At 52.3% G+C, this 16,644-nt stretch overlaps 1 protein-coding gene across 1 annotated transcript in view; it reads right to left on the bottom strand.

Moving 5' to 3' along the window:
- Nucleotides 1-11,329, bottom strand: part of PRDM13 (PR/SET domain 13) — a 12,160-nt gene extending 831 nt beyond the window's left edge. The window contains exons 1-5 of the mRNA XM_019538178.1: nucleotides 11,316-11,329; nucleotides 6,094-6,223; nucleotides 4,133-4,264; nucleotides 3,925-4,045; nucleotides 1,815-1,900 (exon numbers count right to left, since the gene is read on the bottom strand). Of these exons, the coding sequence (XP_019393723.1) occupies nucleotides 1,815-1,900; nucleotides 3,925-4,045; nucleotides 4,133-4,264; nucleotides 6,094-6,223; nucleotides 11,316-11,329 (483 nt within the window). The remainder of the gene's footprint in view (nucleotides 1-1,814; nucleotides 1,901-3,924; nucleotides 4,046-4,132; nucleotides 4,265-6,093; nucleotides 6,224-11,315) is intronic.
- Between the last annotated feature and the right edge of the window lie 5,315 nt (nucleotides 11,330-16,644).

The raw sequence follows: 16,644 nt of genomic DNA, 5'->3' as shown, positions 1-16,644 counted from the left end.
TGTAGGCGGGCTCGGCGGGCAGGAAGGCCCGGCCGGCGGGCACCACGCAGTGGAAGCGGACGTGCGCCTTCAGGCTGTTGGGGTACTTGAAGGTCCGCCAGCAGTACCAGCAGATGTAGCGCTCCTCGCCTGCGGAGACACGCGCGCGCCGTCAGCGCCGGGCCCGCTCCGGCCCCGTCCACCCTCCCCCCGCGCCCCGGAGCCGGCCCGGGCCGGGCCCCGGAGGTGGTGGCATGGGCTGGGGACGGGACAGCAGCTGGGGCCTCGAGTCGGCTGTCGCGGGCCCATCTGTTGGCGCTCGCAGCCCCGGTGGCGTATGTCAGGGAGCCGGCTCGGCCGAACAAAGGCCGGTCTAATGATCATGAGCTCCTCATTACCCGGCCAGACAATCTTCCTATGCGTAGGGGCCATATGCAATGGCTCCTTTTCAAAGGACAATGCCCCGGGTGCCCCCCCTCCCCGGCCCGAAACATTTAGGCTTCCCTGAAGCGGAACAAACCGAAATGGCCCATGTTTGTGTTATGGCTTCATGCTCCTTTAAAGTGCGAGGGGTTGGGGAGGAATCCCCTCGTGAGGAATAACTTAAACGCCCCGGCCTGTTTGATCAGCGCTGAAATAGGCTCCCTGCAGGAAACGGGGGGGGTCCTAACGGGCTCTTTCTTCAGCCCACAGCTCCACGTGTGCGGCGATTAAACTGCATCGGCTCGGCAAGGCGAGCTGCAAAGCATCGGCCAGCACGAATGCTCTCCTCAAGCCGCTAGAACAACGGCGGATCGGAGGAAGGGAGCAAGTGAAATACTTGCAGATCATTTTGAGGTGGCTAGGATCGTATTAAAGCGCTGGGCTGGGTCCGAGCAGGCAGTAGCAGGTGTGATGTGGGGGCAAACGCCCCTAGGCTAAATCAACAAGGGCAAGCGGAGCTGTTTTAGAAATAGGGTTCAACCCCCTCCCCCCCACCACCTCGGAAGAAATGTAACCTCAAGCCAAAGAGAGAAGAGAGTGTAACAGGGTGGGATAAGTGGCTGGCTTCTCGCTGATTGAGTTAGCCCACTAAACAGGCTTTTAAAATGGCATTTGGTGCAGGAATCAACCGGTGTCCATTCATTCATTCATTCATGCATGCATTCATTCAGCATCCTTCGGGATAAAATAAAAGTCTCCCCGCGCCAGCCCCTCTCCTCCCTGCAACACTCCAGCGCGCAGTGAATGATGTTTAGCATTATGTGGTTTCTGTCATGCAGAACTCGCTCTAGCTCTCCTTGAAGTAGGTGGTCTTTATAGATCCATGCTGGAATTTAAAAGCGGAGGTTGTGTGTGCTTTTTCGCTCTGTTGGTCTGAGCTGGAGAGAGAGAGAGAGAGAGAGGCAGGAGTGTGCCAGCCATGGCCCTAATTGTTCAGCTGCAGCGTGAGACCGAACCATTGCAGTAATCCTATTAGCCTGCATTGAGATACAGGTGAATTAGCTTTAATTACTGACAAGCTCGCAGCTCCATGCTCTACCAACCCTAACAGAAGCCTCTGCCTCGTGGCTCTTTCCACAGAAGCTACGTACTCTTTTCGGAGTAGCTGAAAAACCACCTAAACCTCCTGCCAATGCAAACATACAGCAGTCTACACTGATCATCACTACGGCAAACTCGTTATTTCCAACCCTACTCTGTTAAAAAGAGCCTTGCTTATAATGTCAAGTCTGGAACTAGATCGTCTGTAACGAAGCAAACAAACAGCTAAGGAGAAATGCCTTCCCACGTTGGATGCTAGCCTCAGAACTAGTCACTTAACACATCTTGCTCCATTTCTTCTATTCTGATACTGCACCGATGCCTTCGAAAGTGCAGCGCTGGCGTTTGAGAAATAGCTCGTCTTCTGAAAAAGTTTGCTGCTGATAGTCTATAGTCACTTTTTAATAATAATAATAGTTAGTAGTAGCATAGAACATGCTAAGTGAATGTCTCACAGCGGGTCAGATTCCGCTGTCTTCCTCTTCCTGGGGAACTGATCCCTCCCCACAACTGGAAATGAAGGTGACAGCTAGTAACGCCCCAACATTTCATCCTTTAATGCGGTTGGGTACAACAGAGGCTTCTCACCAATGCATTATTTTTTGTTACAACTGGTCAAATGCTGCTAGCCTCCACGGGTCAGAAGCCTCTTTCGGTCTCAAGAGCTGCGAAAAAGAACTGGCCCAGAACCTGTGTCAGTGCACTAGGGACTTCACTCTCTCTCTCCCTGGGTGTGCGAGTGGCATAAACTAGCGGTGCTCCGCATTACTGTGATGGTTCCTCTTAACTTCGCGGACAGGCCTGATCCTGAATTCCTTTACAAGTGCTCTGTCCCAGCTGGGGCTGAGTAACTGCTAGTTGCTGCTCAGCACCCGGCAGGATGGGGCTCTTATGCCTCAGGACTTCAGTGGGATATATTATGCTGGGTGGTGAGTGAGTGTGGCTGTAACCCTGGAGCGCTGCCTTGGAACACGTTTGTTCTGGGGTCGGTCGCCTAGCCTAACCTAATCTGCCCGGTATAACGTTTCTAAGCAGCTCTGAGGACAGCAGAGTCACCGAGGAAATCCTGGGCAAAAGCGATCTGCAAAACCAGCGTCAGTCTGATGCCTGCCATGTCCCCGCAGAGAGCGGCGTGATATCCTCGCTACGACCCAGCCCTGGCTTGGATGGCCTGTGAAGGCAATCCTGCGGCCACGGCCCCCAGACCCGCTAGCTACCAGAGGCTGAGCACACGACAGACACGCAGCGGCATTGTGGCCCTACGTCACATTTGGAAAGATCCCCTGACGCTGAAGCCTCTGGGATATGTCTCGATCGCAAGCCCAGCTTCAAATTTATGGCCACATCAAACGGGATCTCCAAGGCTGGGCACTCATTTCTAAAGCCACTGTGAATATAACCTCGCTAGGACAGCATTTGGGTCGGTATACGCTGGCCAGTCCCCATTGCAAACCACGCAAGAGGAGCTGGGCATCGTCCCTAATTTAACACATGGAAATGAAGTCTGAGGCTGTGGCTGGAGTGCTCTGAGATCGGCGGCTGTGCGTGCAGGAGGAATCGTTGTCTTAAGCCAGGGCCTTTCCAGCTAGGGTATTTTTTTCCCTCCCCTATCGGAATCGTAAGATCCTGGTCCGTAAGCACTGCGGAACACAGTCCCACTGACGTTTACACGTGTTCAGAGCCAGCAGAAGCAGCTGGAGGCAGGGTTGGAGCAGGGGTCCCAATCCCCGTGTCTGGGGGGGGGGTGTATCTAAAGGGGCTGCCCCCCGCAGGGGCTGGGGTTTCCTAGGGATCCTGGTTTTCTCCGGTAAAAAAAAGCCCCAATTGTTTTTTATTAAAAAAGTAACACAAAATCCACATTCTCTGTGATTAAAAGGAAATACTACTAATATATCTATATCTATCGATACAGATATATTAGTGGTGTTTCCTTTTAATCACAGATAATGTGATTACATCTCTATAGATTTCATTTCATAGATTTCATAGACATTAGGGCTGGAAGAGACCTGGGAAGATCATCGAGTCCAGCCCCCAGCCCAAAGGGCAGGAATATAGATTATGCAGGAGGGCTAGGGAACGGCTTACTATTTCTATTACTTATTTCTATAGCTATAGGTATAGATATAGATGTAATCACATTATTTGTGATTAAAAGGAAACACCACTAATGTATCTATAGATATAGATATATAGCATGGTTTCCTTTTAATCATGGGGGAAATGTGGATTTGGGGTTCCTGTCCTAATCCAAAATATCCGGGATTTGTTTCTTTATCAGAGAAAACTAGGATCCCTGCTCATCACACTGAGGCTGCTCGTGCTCCATGGGTGGGGGGGAGGAAAGAGCCCCTGGGGTCGGGGCAAAGCCCTGCCAGGCAGGGCCCGGGGAGCCCCCCGCCGCAGGCACTGCCCGGGTACCTTTCTCGTCGTGTGTCGGGGTGGCGGTGATGGGGATGTCGAACCACTGCGCCAGGGCGTTGGAGTACCAGACGGTCAGCTCCTCCCCCGGCTGCACGTCTCGCAGCGCCCGGTAGAAGATCTGTGCGAAGGAGAGAAAGCGCCCTGAGCTGGCAGGGCCGATGCCCGGCCACAGCGCTCAGCACCCGCCCGGGACGGAGGGAGATACCTGTCCTCCTGGCAGATCCGCAATAGCTTCCAGTGTCTGCTCTTGGGAGCTCCTGGCAGCCCGGATTAACCCTATCCACTCCAGAGAGGAGCTGCCGGCTTCATCCACTAACTCCCCTCTCACCATCCGCACCTAGAACACAGGGGCAGCCGCGGTCAGTGCCAGCCCGGGAGGAGCAGCCACACAACAGAGAGCCTGGCCCCCCTCCTCGCTGCCCACCCCGGCGCCCTCTGCTCAGCCACGCACTTCCAGTGGGGCTGGACGACTGTCTGGCGACAGCAGCGACAGTTTGAGCCAGGAGGGAGAGAGGGTGGCAGTTAGGTGGGCAGGACCAGAGCGTGCCCCCCTTCAGTAGCGGCCTTAGGGGAGGGCAAACCGGGGGACTGCCCACACTTTAGGGGGCCCCAAAATTTTGCAACAATGGGGGAGAAACTTTTGCAAGGAAGTGGCTCTATTTGCATTTTAACACTCGACTATTTATACAGTTTCCCCAAAGACTGTTTTAAAAAGTCCCACGCTACACAGGTAATCAAAATTAAGCCTCTAAGGGGCCCCAGCGACGCGCTCGCCCAGGGTCCCAGCAACCCTAAGGCCGCCACTGCCCTGCGGTCTGGATCTTACAGCCAGGCAGAGCCCTTTGCTCCGGGAGTATCTCCCCAGGGCCGTGCAAGGCTGCAGGATCCTCTCCGGGCTCTGCTGGCCAAGCAACGCATCCAGGCAGGTTGGGAGTGCGCAGGTGAGAGGGACCGGGCCAAGGCCCCAGCCGGACTCATCCATCGCCCTTTGGTGCCCAGAGCCCCGGAGAGCCGCGGGGAAAGGGGGGAAGGAAGGAGGGGGGGAGGGGAGGGAGTGTCGGGGGAGGGATCTTTGCTTGGCCCTGAAGCCTCTGTGGTCCCATCCTTCATAATCTGCTCCGCCGCACAAAGGGGAAATGAAGTGCCCGCTCGCTCAACGACCGTGCAATAAAAGTCAGGGGAACAAAGCCGTCTGCAGAGAGCAACCAACGGAGCCAGATGAGAGATAAATTTGAGGGGCCTGGCAGAGCGTTTAAAAGCAATTAAAGGGCATTCAAGAGCCGAGCGGGACGCATGAGCCAGCTCCGCACCGGGGGCCTGGCAGAGCGGCCTGCGCCCCGCACCCGCGCAAGGCTCAACACGCGCCCGCCGCCGGCCGCGGGGTCAGCCCGCCGGGTCGGGCCGGGCCGGGACCTGGGACATGGGCGCAACTCCCTGCCCCCGAGTCCTGCCTGCCAGCGCCCCCTGCCCCCACGGCCCTGGCCCTGCCCGGCAGCTGGAAACCCAAGGGGTCCTGGGGAAGGAGGGCAGGGGCCCGACGCTGCCCAGGGGGAACAAAAAAAAAGATGCTTGTAAAACCCAAAGCCGGGCGCTTAAAAAGCGGGGGGTGCAGCAACCGTCACGTCCACCATGGCTGGGGCTGAGGCCGCCCGCGCGGCCCCGCAGCTTGCAGCCCGCACGCCCGGCGGCGCGGACACAGGCAGAGAAAGAGCAGGCGTCTCGGAGCGCGGGGGCACGGGCACGGGCAGCGAGCCCCGTGGGGGCGAGGAGCAGCGCCCCGCGAACCTGCCACGCGCGGCGCCCCGCCACCTAGAGCCAGAGGCGAGCCGCTTCCAGCCCGGCTGCGGGAGATGCTCGGCTCCCAGCCCCTCTTCTCGCCTGCGCTGAACGGAGAGCTCAGGGGCAGGCACGTCCGCTGGTCTCCGCAGCCGGCCGCGCAGGGAGCCGGCCAGGAGGGCTGCTTGAGGCTCCAGCCAATGCCGTCAAGCTCCGAAGCGGAGGAAGCAGTCTCGGGACACTGGCTAAAAGCTTCCCGTTCTTCCCTGGGTTTAACCTGGGCTGGCTCTACAGGCAGGACGAAGGGAGGAGAAGGCAGCCTCTTCTCCAGAGCACGGATCCCCCTGATCAAGCCAGGTCCAGCGGTGCAGGAGAGCCCAAAGGAAATACCTTTTTTTTGGGTCCTGGTTCCCTGCGGTCTGACAGGTACTTGCCCAGTTTGAAGACGCCCGGCACAGGACCGAGGCGCAGTCCGGCCGGGATGCAGCTTTCTGCATTGACGCTGATGGCCGGAGCCCGGCTGGTTTGCATTGCTGCCTCTGGGTATAAGCGATCAGGAACCCAAACTACTTAACAGGGCTGGAGTGACAGAGACAGGCAGAGAGAGGGATGAACACAGGCGTATCTCCGCCCGCAGAGTGACGCGGCGGTGTGTGCACGCCGGCTTTTCAATGGGAACAGGAGGGGTACCCCTTGGCACGCTGGTGCTCCAGGGCGCAGAGTTTGGTGAGAGAGTCTCGCTCTCCCAGCAGCTGCACAGCTCCCTCCGAGAGGGTCACATGGAGCCGTTCCCTAGCCCTCCTGCATAATCAAGCACTTTGAATGGCTAGCGAACAATGGTCCAGGCGACCTTCCCATTCCTAAAAATCCAATTTGTCAAGGGCAAAGAAAAGGCGCTAGTGAATCAAAGGTCTGGAGGGACCATTAATCCTCAGCATGGGGTATTGTCCCCGAGACAGTTACGATATTTTAAGTGACAAATCCACTGTATAATTTCTCCATAAATTTTGCTTCCTTTTATTGTTCCTCGACAAACCAGTTTTGGAAAATAAGTGACTATTTTAAGTCTACTTGGCTGATTCTTTTGAGGTTTAATATACTTCAAAGATTTTTAATTCTCTTCCCTTGGCTTTATTGTAAAGGAGATTAAACAAAGAGATGGGGAATGTTTTGAGGACTTGTTAACTTCTATTGATTCCTGGCGTGTGCCATACAGAAATTGGGCAGGTACTTGATGGGAAAACACCAGAAAATACCTACACTTAAAAAAAAGGCCGTATTACCATGTGAGTAGATTGGTTTCAGGCCAGTCATCTATTTAGCTCAGCTTTGATCCTTAACTTTTACTTTCTTCATGGATGAATGACACGAAATATGAACCATTGCTGCTCCTTGAAGGCACCAAGCCTTGCATCTGCCAATGCAATGGGATTGGTTTTATTAGTGTTAGTAGGGAAATTCAGGAGGTGGCTCCACACGTTAACAGACATGGCAATATCCTAGAGGTTACGGCAGATCTTACGAGACCCCTGGTGCCTAGTCCCTCTCCACCTCCCTGCCCCATGTGCAAAATTACCCTTTGCGAGTGCTACTTTTAAAAATGAGGATGTGAAAAAAATGCAAATAACCCCGTGTGTCTCATGGAAAGTGTTCTGCTTTTCCAAAACGACCTGTATTTTCTCTGAAGAGTGTTAATACCGTTTTAATGAGCCAAACACGACGCACGGGGGTACAGCCCAGTTCTCAAGAAGGGCGTCCAGCTCATAAGAGCAGCTCGAGGGAAGGGAAGGGCAGGGAAGGGAGGACAAGTCTTTGGAAGGGGAATACCTTGGGTTTTTGGAGGTCTGGCACAGAAAACGGGATGCACACGTGTTAGCTAAAAGGAGCTCCAATTTGTGTTTTTACCCCTCTCCCTTTTAGGTAGGGTTTTTTTCTGCCTCCTGGCCGGGATGCTGATCTCGAATAGGAGGCGGCTGGACATTTCTTGCTTTCGTGCCATCACCCACCTCGTTAATATACTTGTGGGGGGAGGTGGTCCACCCGCCGCTGCTTTCCTTATTTTATTTTTTGTCGAGACCTGATCAAGAATGCAATCCGAAGCGTTAGAAAAGCAAGCTCTTAGCAGCAACACTTGTTCCTCCTTCGCTGCGTCTCACGATAGGCGATAGATCATGGGCTGGCTGCTACGCAGGGGATCGCATTTTCTCTCCTAGCAGGTTGCTGTCGATCGGCAGAGAATTGAAGTGTTCAAGCTCGTATTTCGGAGCAGGCGTGAAACACTCGCCCTTCCCGGCCGTGGCACCTCCCGACAGGGGAGGGGGTAAAAGTGCCAGAGAAACCACAGTCAATGTGAAATCAGGTCGCTCAATCTGCTCTGGCTAAATAAGTCTGTGCGGGGACAGATACAACTGCATGGGGCTGGGTGCTAGCTGGGACCGCACGTCTGCCCGGGCAGCGATCAAAGCCTCCCGCAGCCGTCTATGGGGGCTGCTTCAACCTGCCATGGGACGTGCGGGTGCAGTTGTGCATCCAGGGACATTCCCGCAGTTGCAGCAGTACCCTTTTCCAGAGCTGCACGGGCGGGCGGCAGCACGCCTGGACCCGGAGCCAAGCGCCTTTGGCCCGGGATAGTTTCTATCTGGAGATCCTGGCTAAAGGAGTGGATCCTGGATGCCGCGGGAAAGCAGAATCAGGCCCCGTGGGATCAGCTAACTTAGAAAACTGGCCTAAGCGAGAGCTGAGCAGAAGTGGGGTAAGGAGACCGACCCCCAGAGCCCCCTGGCCCCGAGGTGCGGGGCAGGGGCTGAATGGATGCTGAGCACGGAGAAAGGGACTTTTACTCGCACACCCGACGGGCAAGGAAGCAACGTGAGCCCCTGGCCTGGAGTCAGGGAGGATCCTGGTCCTCCCGACTTCGGGCTGGCAGTGCTGGGGGGCATCTTCAAGGCGGGGATGGGGAAGAAGATTTGTTTTCTCTTTACTAGCCACTGTAGCCTGGACTGCAGCAGGGACGGGGGGGGGGGAACTGAAGATGACCTCTTTGATCACCAGCATGAATAGGAGGAAAGGATAAACAAGAAGTCGAGGGCAATAAATTTAAGCCATGAACATGTCCCTGTAACCTCTGGCCTGGCGACTTTAGGATGACACCCAGTTTAAATTGCCAGCGCTGCAGAGGTAGGGAGAGGGCTTTTAAGGCACCAAGGTATCCTACTGATCCATTTGGGAAGCCGCTCAGTCCCCTTCTTAATGAGTCAAAAAGCGTGAACGACACGCGAACAATTTTATCAATAGGACCATGTAAAGGCCGACTGTGAGGAAAGTTATTTATTAATATAGCCAATTGTGGCTGGTTCCCATCCACTAAGAAAAGAAAAGCCCTGCTCTGGAAGCATTCACACCAGTTCTCCAATTTTTATTCTGTCCTGTGGCTCAAAGTTGAAGTTCCCCAAGTGAAATAAATTGTCCACAAAGGAGGAAAGGAACCACATTTTCTTTTATTTTTCCTTCCCTAAAAAGGAAGGGTGAAACCGATCTAATGTGCCCACTGGAGCAAGATGCAGCATGAAAGGCTGGGTGTTAAAAGTAAAAGCAGCCTTTGGAGCAAATGGGATGGAAAATTAAATGAAATTAAATAGCTTGAACGACTGTATTGTCCCTTATTAAAAAGACACATTAATTACATGGTTTCAGCTTTATTCAAAGACAATGTTTAGGCTCAATCAAAACATTCCACTATCGCTTTTATAGACTTAAACCGGGCTGCGAGAAGCACCATTAAAGTGAAATAACTTTTGCCCAGAGATTTGATGAAAGATATTTTCCTCGGCAGCTCTTATTTAATGCCCACCGCTGAACTGCCAATGCCCCTGAGTAACACTTTGGCACAGTGCTCTTTTTGATTTAACAGGTTGCCCCATAATGAGGCATGAATGTTAAGGAACAACAGTCGTCCAAAGAGGCACAGTTGCAGAGAGCAATGTCCCACCAGGGAGCTCCATTCAAACCATCAAACCGCTCCAGCACAGAGAAGGTTCAACATTACATTCAAACCAGCATGAATGCCTGTATACAGGGCCAGCTTCATTATGTCGGAGAGAAACACAGAGGATGCTTTAACAAAATGCTGCAAGTTCATTCAGTAGTCGATATTCTCGCAGGAAAATGAAGCAGCCAGTTCCCGATCTGACCTCTTTCTTCCCCCGTACCTTGCAGCCGGGAAACCCGCTGGTAGTTTCCCATTGGAGACGACGGCATGTAACGTTACATTTCAAGACTGGGGGGGAGGGGAGCGCATTTAGCCACAGACTTATTACATCACATTCCACCCGCTGACTGTAGAGCTCGGCGATCTACGTCACACCCGAGCACTTTTTCACGTCACAGGGCAAAACACAATTTTAACAGGGGCCAGAAATGCCTTCTTAAATCACACTCTTTTTTTCATTTGCTCTAGAAAATCAATGCACAGTTTTGCTTCATAATTTGTCCGGATCTACCGCATTTCTTTCTGGGCTTCGTGACGCCAGCACTTGCAGCGCAATATTAATAATAAACGCTCGCAATCCAGCGAGGACCATTGGCGGAGCGCGACAACCGGGGCTGAAAGCTCCTAACCAGCTGTGCGGTGCAGACGAGATGCGGGTGGGATATTAAAGCAGCTTTTGAATAGTAATTACGGTTCTATGGGAACCCCAGCAGATGACATGATCTCAGTTTGGGATTCTTATTCTTTAATTGCAGGCTTCCTCCAAGATCGGATTCAAACACATGTTAGTGCTACTTAAAACTTCCAGTGTTAGTGTCCCAGAGGGTTGGGTTTTTATTTTAATTGTTGTTTGCCTTTTTGTGTTTTAACTCGGCTTCAACTGGAAGCGAAATTTGCCACATAAAGTATTCAAAGTCTGTCTAAAGTTGCCTTTTAACCGGATTCCTTCCTCCCCCCTCTCCGCCTCCCCTCCAGCCCCCAGCGCATCTCTCGGTTCTTTCGGTTGACATGATGCAAATAAAAGTCAGTAAACTTGTTGCTGAATTGCAATGTTTCGGTGTACCTTATAAATTCATACCTTTTCTCCCGCGATCGCCTTAGAATGAGCCCCTGCCTCAATTCGATTTTCCTTGCTGTTGGGCACATTTAGGAGAGAGTCTATTTGTGAAGTTCATTTCTAGGCAAATGTATTCAAGAGCTGATTGGGATGAATAGGACCGGGTGTCAGCCGCCCCTAATTGGGATTAAAGCACTTAGGACCATATGCAGCGAGTGACAGAAATTCTCAGGTCTCATTGTAGTCAGACTTCCACCCGCTTGGTCCCTCTCCCTCGAAAGGAGATTTATAAAGATTTCAGGGAGAAACTGAGGAAATAAAAGAGACACAGAAAATGACCGGGCTAATGCCTCTCTGTGGGACTGCCGGCGCAGCCAATGTTCGTGACAGCTCCTGAGAAAAGATGATTAGAAAGAAAGCTGCGGAGACATCCCTGGACCCTGCTGGGGTGGCGACCAGGACCCTTGCACCGGCTCGCAGACAGACAGAGGCAGCACTTCTGGCCAGGGGCAGTGGGGGGAGAAAAAAAACAAACACTTTGATCTCTTTTTCCCAACCTGCACAAACGCTGCTGCGTGCATCCTAGGGATGATACAGGCATCTCCAGCTCCGGTGCCCGCAAGCCAAAGCCTAGCAGAAAATCAGCTTTAAAAAAACCCCAAGACTTGGAGGATCTTCCCGGAAAAGTAAACAGAAATAAAATGAAGGCTGCGGGGAGGGCGGCTTTGTACATCGCATGCAAGGGGAGCGCGTCCGCGGGTGGAGGCCTGGCTTTGAATCAAGTGGATTTTTGGCTTGAGTGACAAGTGGCCCTGCCTTGGCAAGTGGGGGACAAGGATAGGGGCCGGGGGAGAGGGGGGGGAGTGATTCAAAGGCCATGCAAGCCCATGGGAGGCCTGCCAGTGGCTCCAGCATTATGTGGGCAGGTCACTATTGCCGAGCCCGGGCGGAGGGACATGAGTCCGGACCGTCTCCTCGGGCTGGCCTGGGACTTAGGCTGGAGGCAGAGGCTTCGGCCGCAGAGGGAGGGGAAAGGCCCTGCTACATACACCACACGGCCTCGATATTTCGTGGCCGAACACCAGCCAGCGGGTCCTTAGGCTGCTGCCCCGGGTTAGTGCATTGTGGGAGGGGAAGTCGCCCGGGGGACCCGCTTCTCTCACTCCCCCGCTGTCCCCGGGACAGAGGCGGTGGCAGGAGTGACAAGGAGGTTGTCACTCCTCCGCTATCCCCGTTGCCTGGAGGTTTCCTGCAAGATCAAAATCAGTAAGTCTGGAAAACGGGCCTCTGCGAGGGGGTAAACGTGAGCAATGAATAAGGCAGGGCAGGCCACTGTAAATAGCTGCACAGATTTGTCCCCGGGACACCTTCTGCAGCCAGGCAGCTTTAGCCCCGGGGAGGACAGACCAGGGGCACCAAAGAAATGGCTACAGCCAGGCAGAAAGGCCCCCTTCCTCCGCCCCTCGGAGTGGAGAGCACAGCAGAGCTCCTGTCTGGCTCCTGTCTTTCAGGCCCTGGAATAGCACAGTTTCCAGCTTGCTGCTGCTCCTAACCCTCCATGAATCCTCTTGGTCAATCCCTGTGGCTTTGATCTACGGCCACCAGCAAGTCTACACATGCACTTTAGTGCAGATTAGCCTATTTTAATGTGCATTACACCATCACTAAAAAAGTGCTATTTATGTGGATTAAAATAGGCTAATGCACAGTGTCACTTTAAAAACATGTTTTTTAGTTAATGAGCATTAAGAAAGGCTAATCCCTACTTTCCTACTACCTCACAACGTAGGGCATTTGTACACATGCATGGGCCACAAGTGCCAGGTACTTTTACAAGGGCCTGGCACTGCAGTGCATGCATTTGTATAAACTGCAAAATGTTTGTCAATGCTGAGAAAATGGCATGGTGCACTTTTGAACTAAAACGCCTCAAAGGTGTTTCAGTTCAAAAGTGCACGGCAGCCATTTTCTGTATGCTGCTGCGCATTTCGCTGCTTATAAAAATCCATGAGATTCAGAGCCAGGCACCTTGGCTTGTGTGCTCTGCAGACTTGATTTCCAGCTAGTCAGAACAGGCTAAGGTATGTGTATAAAGGAGGTACTAGATTTAATCTGCATTAACTAAAGTGTGTTAATGAAGGTGTAGATGCACCCACTTTACCAGAGTTTTGCCATAGAGTTCAGGGTTAGTGGTGTAGCTCCACGGGGTTACGATGACCCGCACCAGCTGAGAGGCTGTGAGTTTTAGTTGGGGGCGGAGGTATACCTGCCTTAGGAAAGAAAGTATATATATACAATCTCGTACTTGCTACTTACATTGCAGAGCAGCCAGCACAGGCGCTGTGCGGACAAGGCGGCCACGGATTTGCGGTCTAAGAAAATAGTTTCCCAGATCCCGCCGTGTCTGTGGCATATTCAGCTAGATCGCCTATGCTCTGGGCACCTGCGATCTGAATGGCAGCTTGTCCCCAGCACTCGTACGACACGGAGGGAACAAGGGAGCAGAAACAATATCACAGATGGCTGGGATTGATCCATACGCCCCGGCTCGTGAACTGGAGAGAGAGAAATCAGCCCAGGTCCTGCAGTCCCAGCCTAGGATGGGATACCAGGGAATGGCTGGAGGTTGAGGCGGGGGGAGGAAATAGGCTGTAGGCTCAGAAGCAGCCTGAATACCAAGGGATACCAGTGGGCTACTTTTTTTTCCCCCTGTGCTTGTGTTTCCCCCTGAACTCCGCTCTATCCAAAGGGGCCGCAGAGCCCACCCCTGGCTTGTCGTGACCTGCCTGTTCACCGTGCCCTGCGCCGCTCAGAAACTCGGTTGTCCCGAGGAAGCTGACCCTTTCCCCCGTGATCTGAGGTCAGAGCCTAAGAGAACTTAACAGCAGTTGTTGAGGTCCTGAAACGTGGCTACGTGGGTGTGGGTGATGATAGTGGAGTCATATAGTCACTGCAATGACTATGTAGTTCAAGACCCACCACTAGCACCGCTAATACCGTGCGCTAGATAACATGGACAGATATTGCAACCGAGAAGAAAACAGCCACCCCTCAATATGTTTCTCTAGCTGCTCTATGGGGTACGCCTGTGAAAGGGATGCTGATAGCTCTGCTTGTGGGTGGGTGCTGTGCGACATGGCAGCCAGATCCAAGCCGGTGGCCGCCCAGCCAGGACTCATCTGACTCGCGTGGGAATCACCCTGTTTCCCTGGAGGTGAAAAAAAAAATCATGTTATTGCTGCAGGGGTAAAGGTTGTGGTAGCCGTGTTCGTCTAAGTGCATACCCAAAGAACCGTGTCATTGTATTTCTGCTACATTTTGAACACCGGTCATCATAGAAAGATAATAACCCTCCCCCTGCGAGTCCAGTCAGAGAGGAGAGGCGCCCCTCTGCAAACTCGTTGTACAGTCTCCCTTCCCCTCCCCTAGCGCTCTGCTCGACACTTGATGACTCATTGGTTCTTTCCCAGTCTCTCCAGTTGCCCGTCATTGCGATACAATGGGGTTTTTTTCCATGTCCCCGCTTGTCCCGCTGCCTATTGCGCTGAATGTTTGTCTATCGAAGCATATACATTTCCCCCAGATTAGTGCGCACCTCTCAGCAACTGCCTGGTACTCACGGAGCCCTTAGCATGGCCCTTTGTGTGATTATGGTTCGCGGGTGCTGAAGAATCCGGTTTCCTGTCCTTGCCCACATTCAGTGGGAAACACCACCAGGAATTCTGCAACCAAGTGACCGGCTGCAAGGTCAGATTCGCCCCCGCCTCCCTCCGCTACCGCCTCTGGATTACTGCAGTCAGATGATACTTTTGTCCATTTAGTTGGAAAAGAATGTGAAATCGTGATCTACACCAGGCATGCGCGCGCGCGCACACACACGCACACACTCGTGTGTATGTGCAAGTGTGCATCATATCATAGTAGGTATTGCCGTTGGTGGAAAACTCTGAGCTTTGACTTTAAAGAGATATATGTACACAAATAGGTAGATAGATAGATAGATAGATAGATAGATATCTTTAAAGTCAAGGGTCAGAATTGTCTGCCCAGGGCAATATCTACTATGACACTAGTTGGAAGGCACGTGGACCCCTGGCTTCACAAGTTCCAGGCTTGACCATTTTTCTTCACACTTTTCTTTCAGCAGGGTAGGACGGGTCTTTGAGATGAGACTTAAAATCTAAACCTTTGCCATTTCCGGAGGACATCCCTAGATATTGTTCAGGGATTGTGATGTTTGTCCTAATTCATGTCCAATGCTGTTCAGGGAATGTGGAGATTGTCCCAACTCATGTTCAAAGCTCCTGTTTGAAATTTGCAACTAGCCAGGTCCTAAGAGAAAGAAATCCTAAGAGATGCATACATTAAACAATGAACAGACCATGGGGTTACATCCTGATGTGCACCATCAGATCAGATATTACTGAGATTGTGGGAAGAAACAATTTTCCTACTGAAAAAAAGAGAGAGAAACAGAAGCACCAAAACCCACACACGTTTTCCTATTATGCTTCTTTCTGTCAGGGATGTGGACCCAGTCTGCGGTGTGTATATTACATTAGACCTTTGATAAACCAGTACGAACCAGTATGCTGATTATAAAAGCTACCTGGCAGCTCAATTATCTCGGTATCTTCAATAGACATTAGACTAAAACGCAGAATTGAGGGTTTTGCATGGGATAGACGCGTCCTTTTATTCCTTCCTGTTAAGCATAGTTATGACATGCAGTGGGGCTGGCTGAACTCAGGATCGGTTTGCACTTTATCCTTACACCATATGTAAATGAAGACGTTAGGAAAAAATGCGCCAGAACAAATGAACATGCGCCCTTCAAGAGCCCTTGACCTTGGCCACAGTAAACGTTAGTCCCAGGACATATAGCTGAAAGGATTTTGTGTAGTTGATTGACCAATTGATTGACCATTAGCTGTCCGTATTCCATTCCTTCGACAGGCCTTCTGCCTGAAGTCTCCAACTCATCTCTTGAGTCCCCTCTGCTTCTTAGTCCTAGGTCCTCGCCCTCTGCATGCTTTCCCCTCTTGCTCCCTTGAACACATCTCTGTCCACTCCATCCTCCTTCTTCTTTCCCTCCTTTTAGTTCCCAGCGATCCTTCCTCGGCTCCATTTCAAGGCCTCTCCTCCACTCTCGGCCTTGACTGACCCTGCTAGCTTTAATAGTATTTTCACCACACTTCCCTGGCTCTTTTCTGCCCTCTCAGACCTCTCTCTTTCCCTCTCTTGCTGCCCCAAAGGGGCCGTACCTTGCTTTCTCCTTTCCTCTCTGTCCACTATCCCCAGGCGCCATGCTTAAACTGGGCTATGATCCAGCAGGAGGATGACCCTAAAAGAGGAGCAGTGACGAAGGCACGAAACGAGGGACCCAACATGCAAAGGGACCTGTGGAGATTACAGCAGCGGAAACGGGGCAAGTAGGGGAGGGTTGCTACTAATAAATACACCTCGGGGAAGGAAATGAACAGCCCAGATCCTACAGCCCCCCACACCCGGTCTTCCAAAGCCACCTGGTCCCAGGGATGTTCCGAGTCGCGCCTCATGCAACCACGCGCGGTAGTTGCCAGGCACAAGGTCAGGAATGAGATCTGAGACCCTCCTCGTGGAAAAGCCCCGAGTGTGATGCTACAGATAGGACTCAGGGAGGGACACAGCTCGAGTGCACGAAAGGGGTTACTGCAGAAATTGAACCCCAACTGCTTGACTGAGTGCTTCTGCACAGGGGCAGAGATAGAGATGTGCCTGCAGGCGCAAGCAATATCTGAATGTATGTCGTGTGTGCTCATATTTACATTAGACATGGGATAGATATATCCATTATACAAATATACATTATACGTATATTTAATTGTGAGAAGGGATACACACACGTATACATATA

The sequence above is a fragment of the Crocodylus porosus genome, unplaced genomic scaffold (assembly GCF_001723895.1).
Source record: "Crocodylus porosus isolate Cpor-Errol unplaced genomic scaffold, CroPor_comp1, whole genome shotgun sequence".
NCBI lineage: Eukaryota > Metazoa > Chordata > Crocodylia > Crocodylidae > Crocodylus > Crocodylus porosus.
This window is presented reverse-complemented; position numbering and strand designations above follow the sequence as displayed.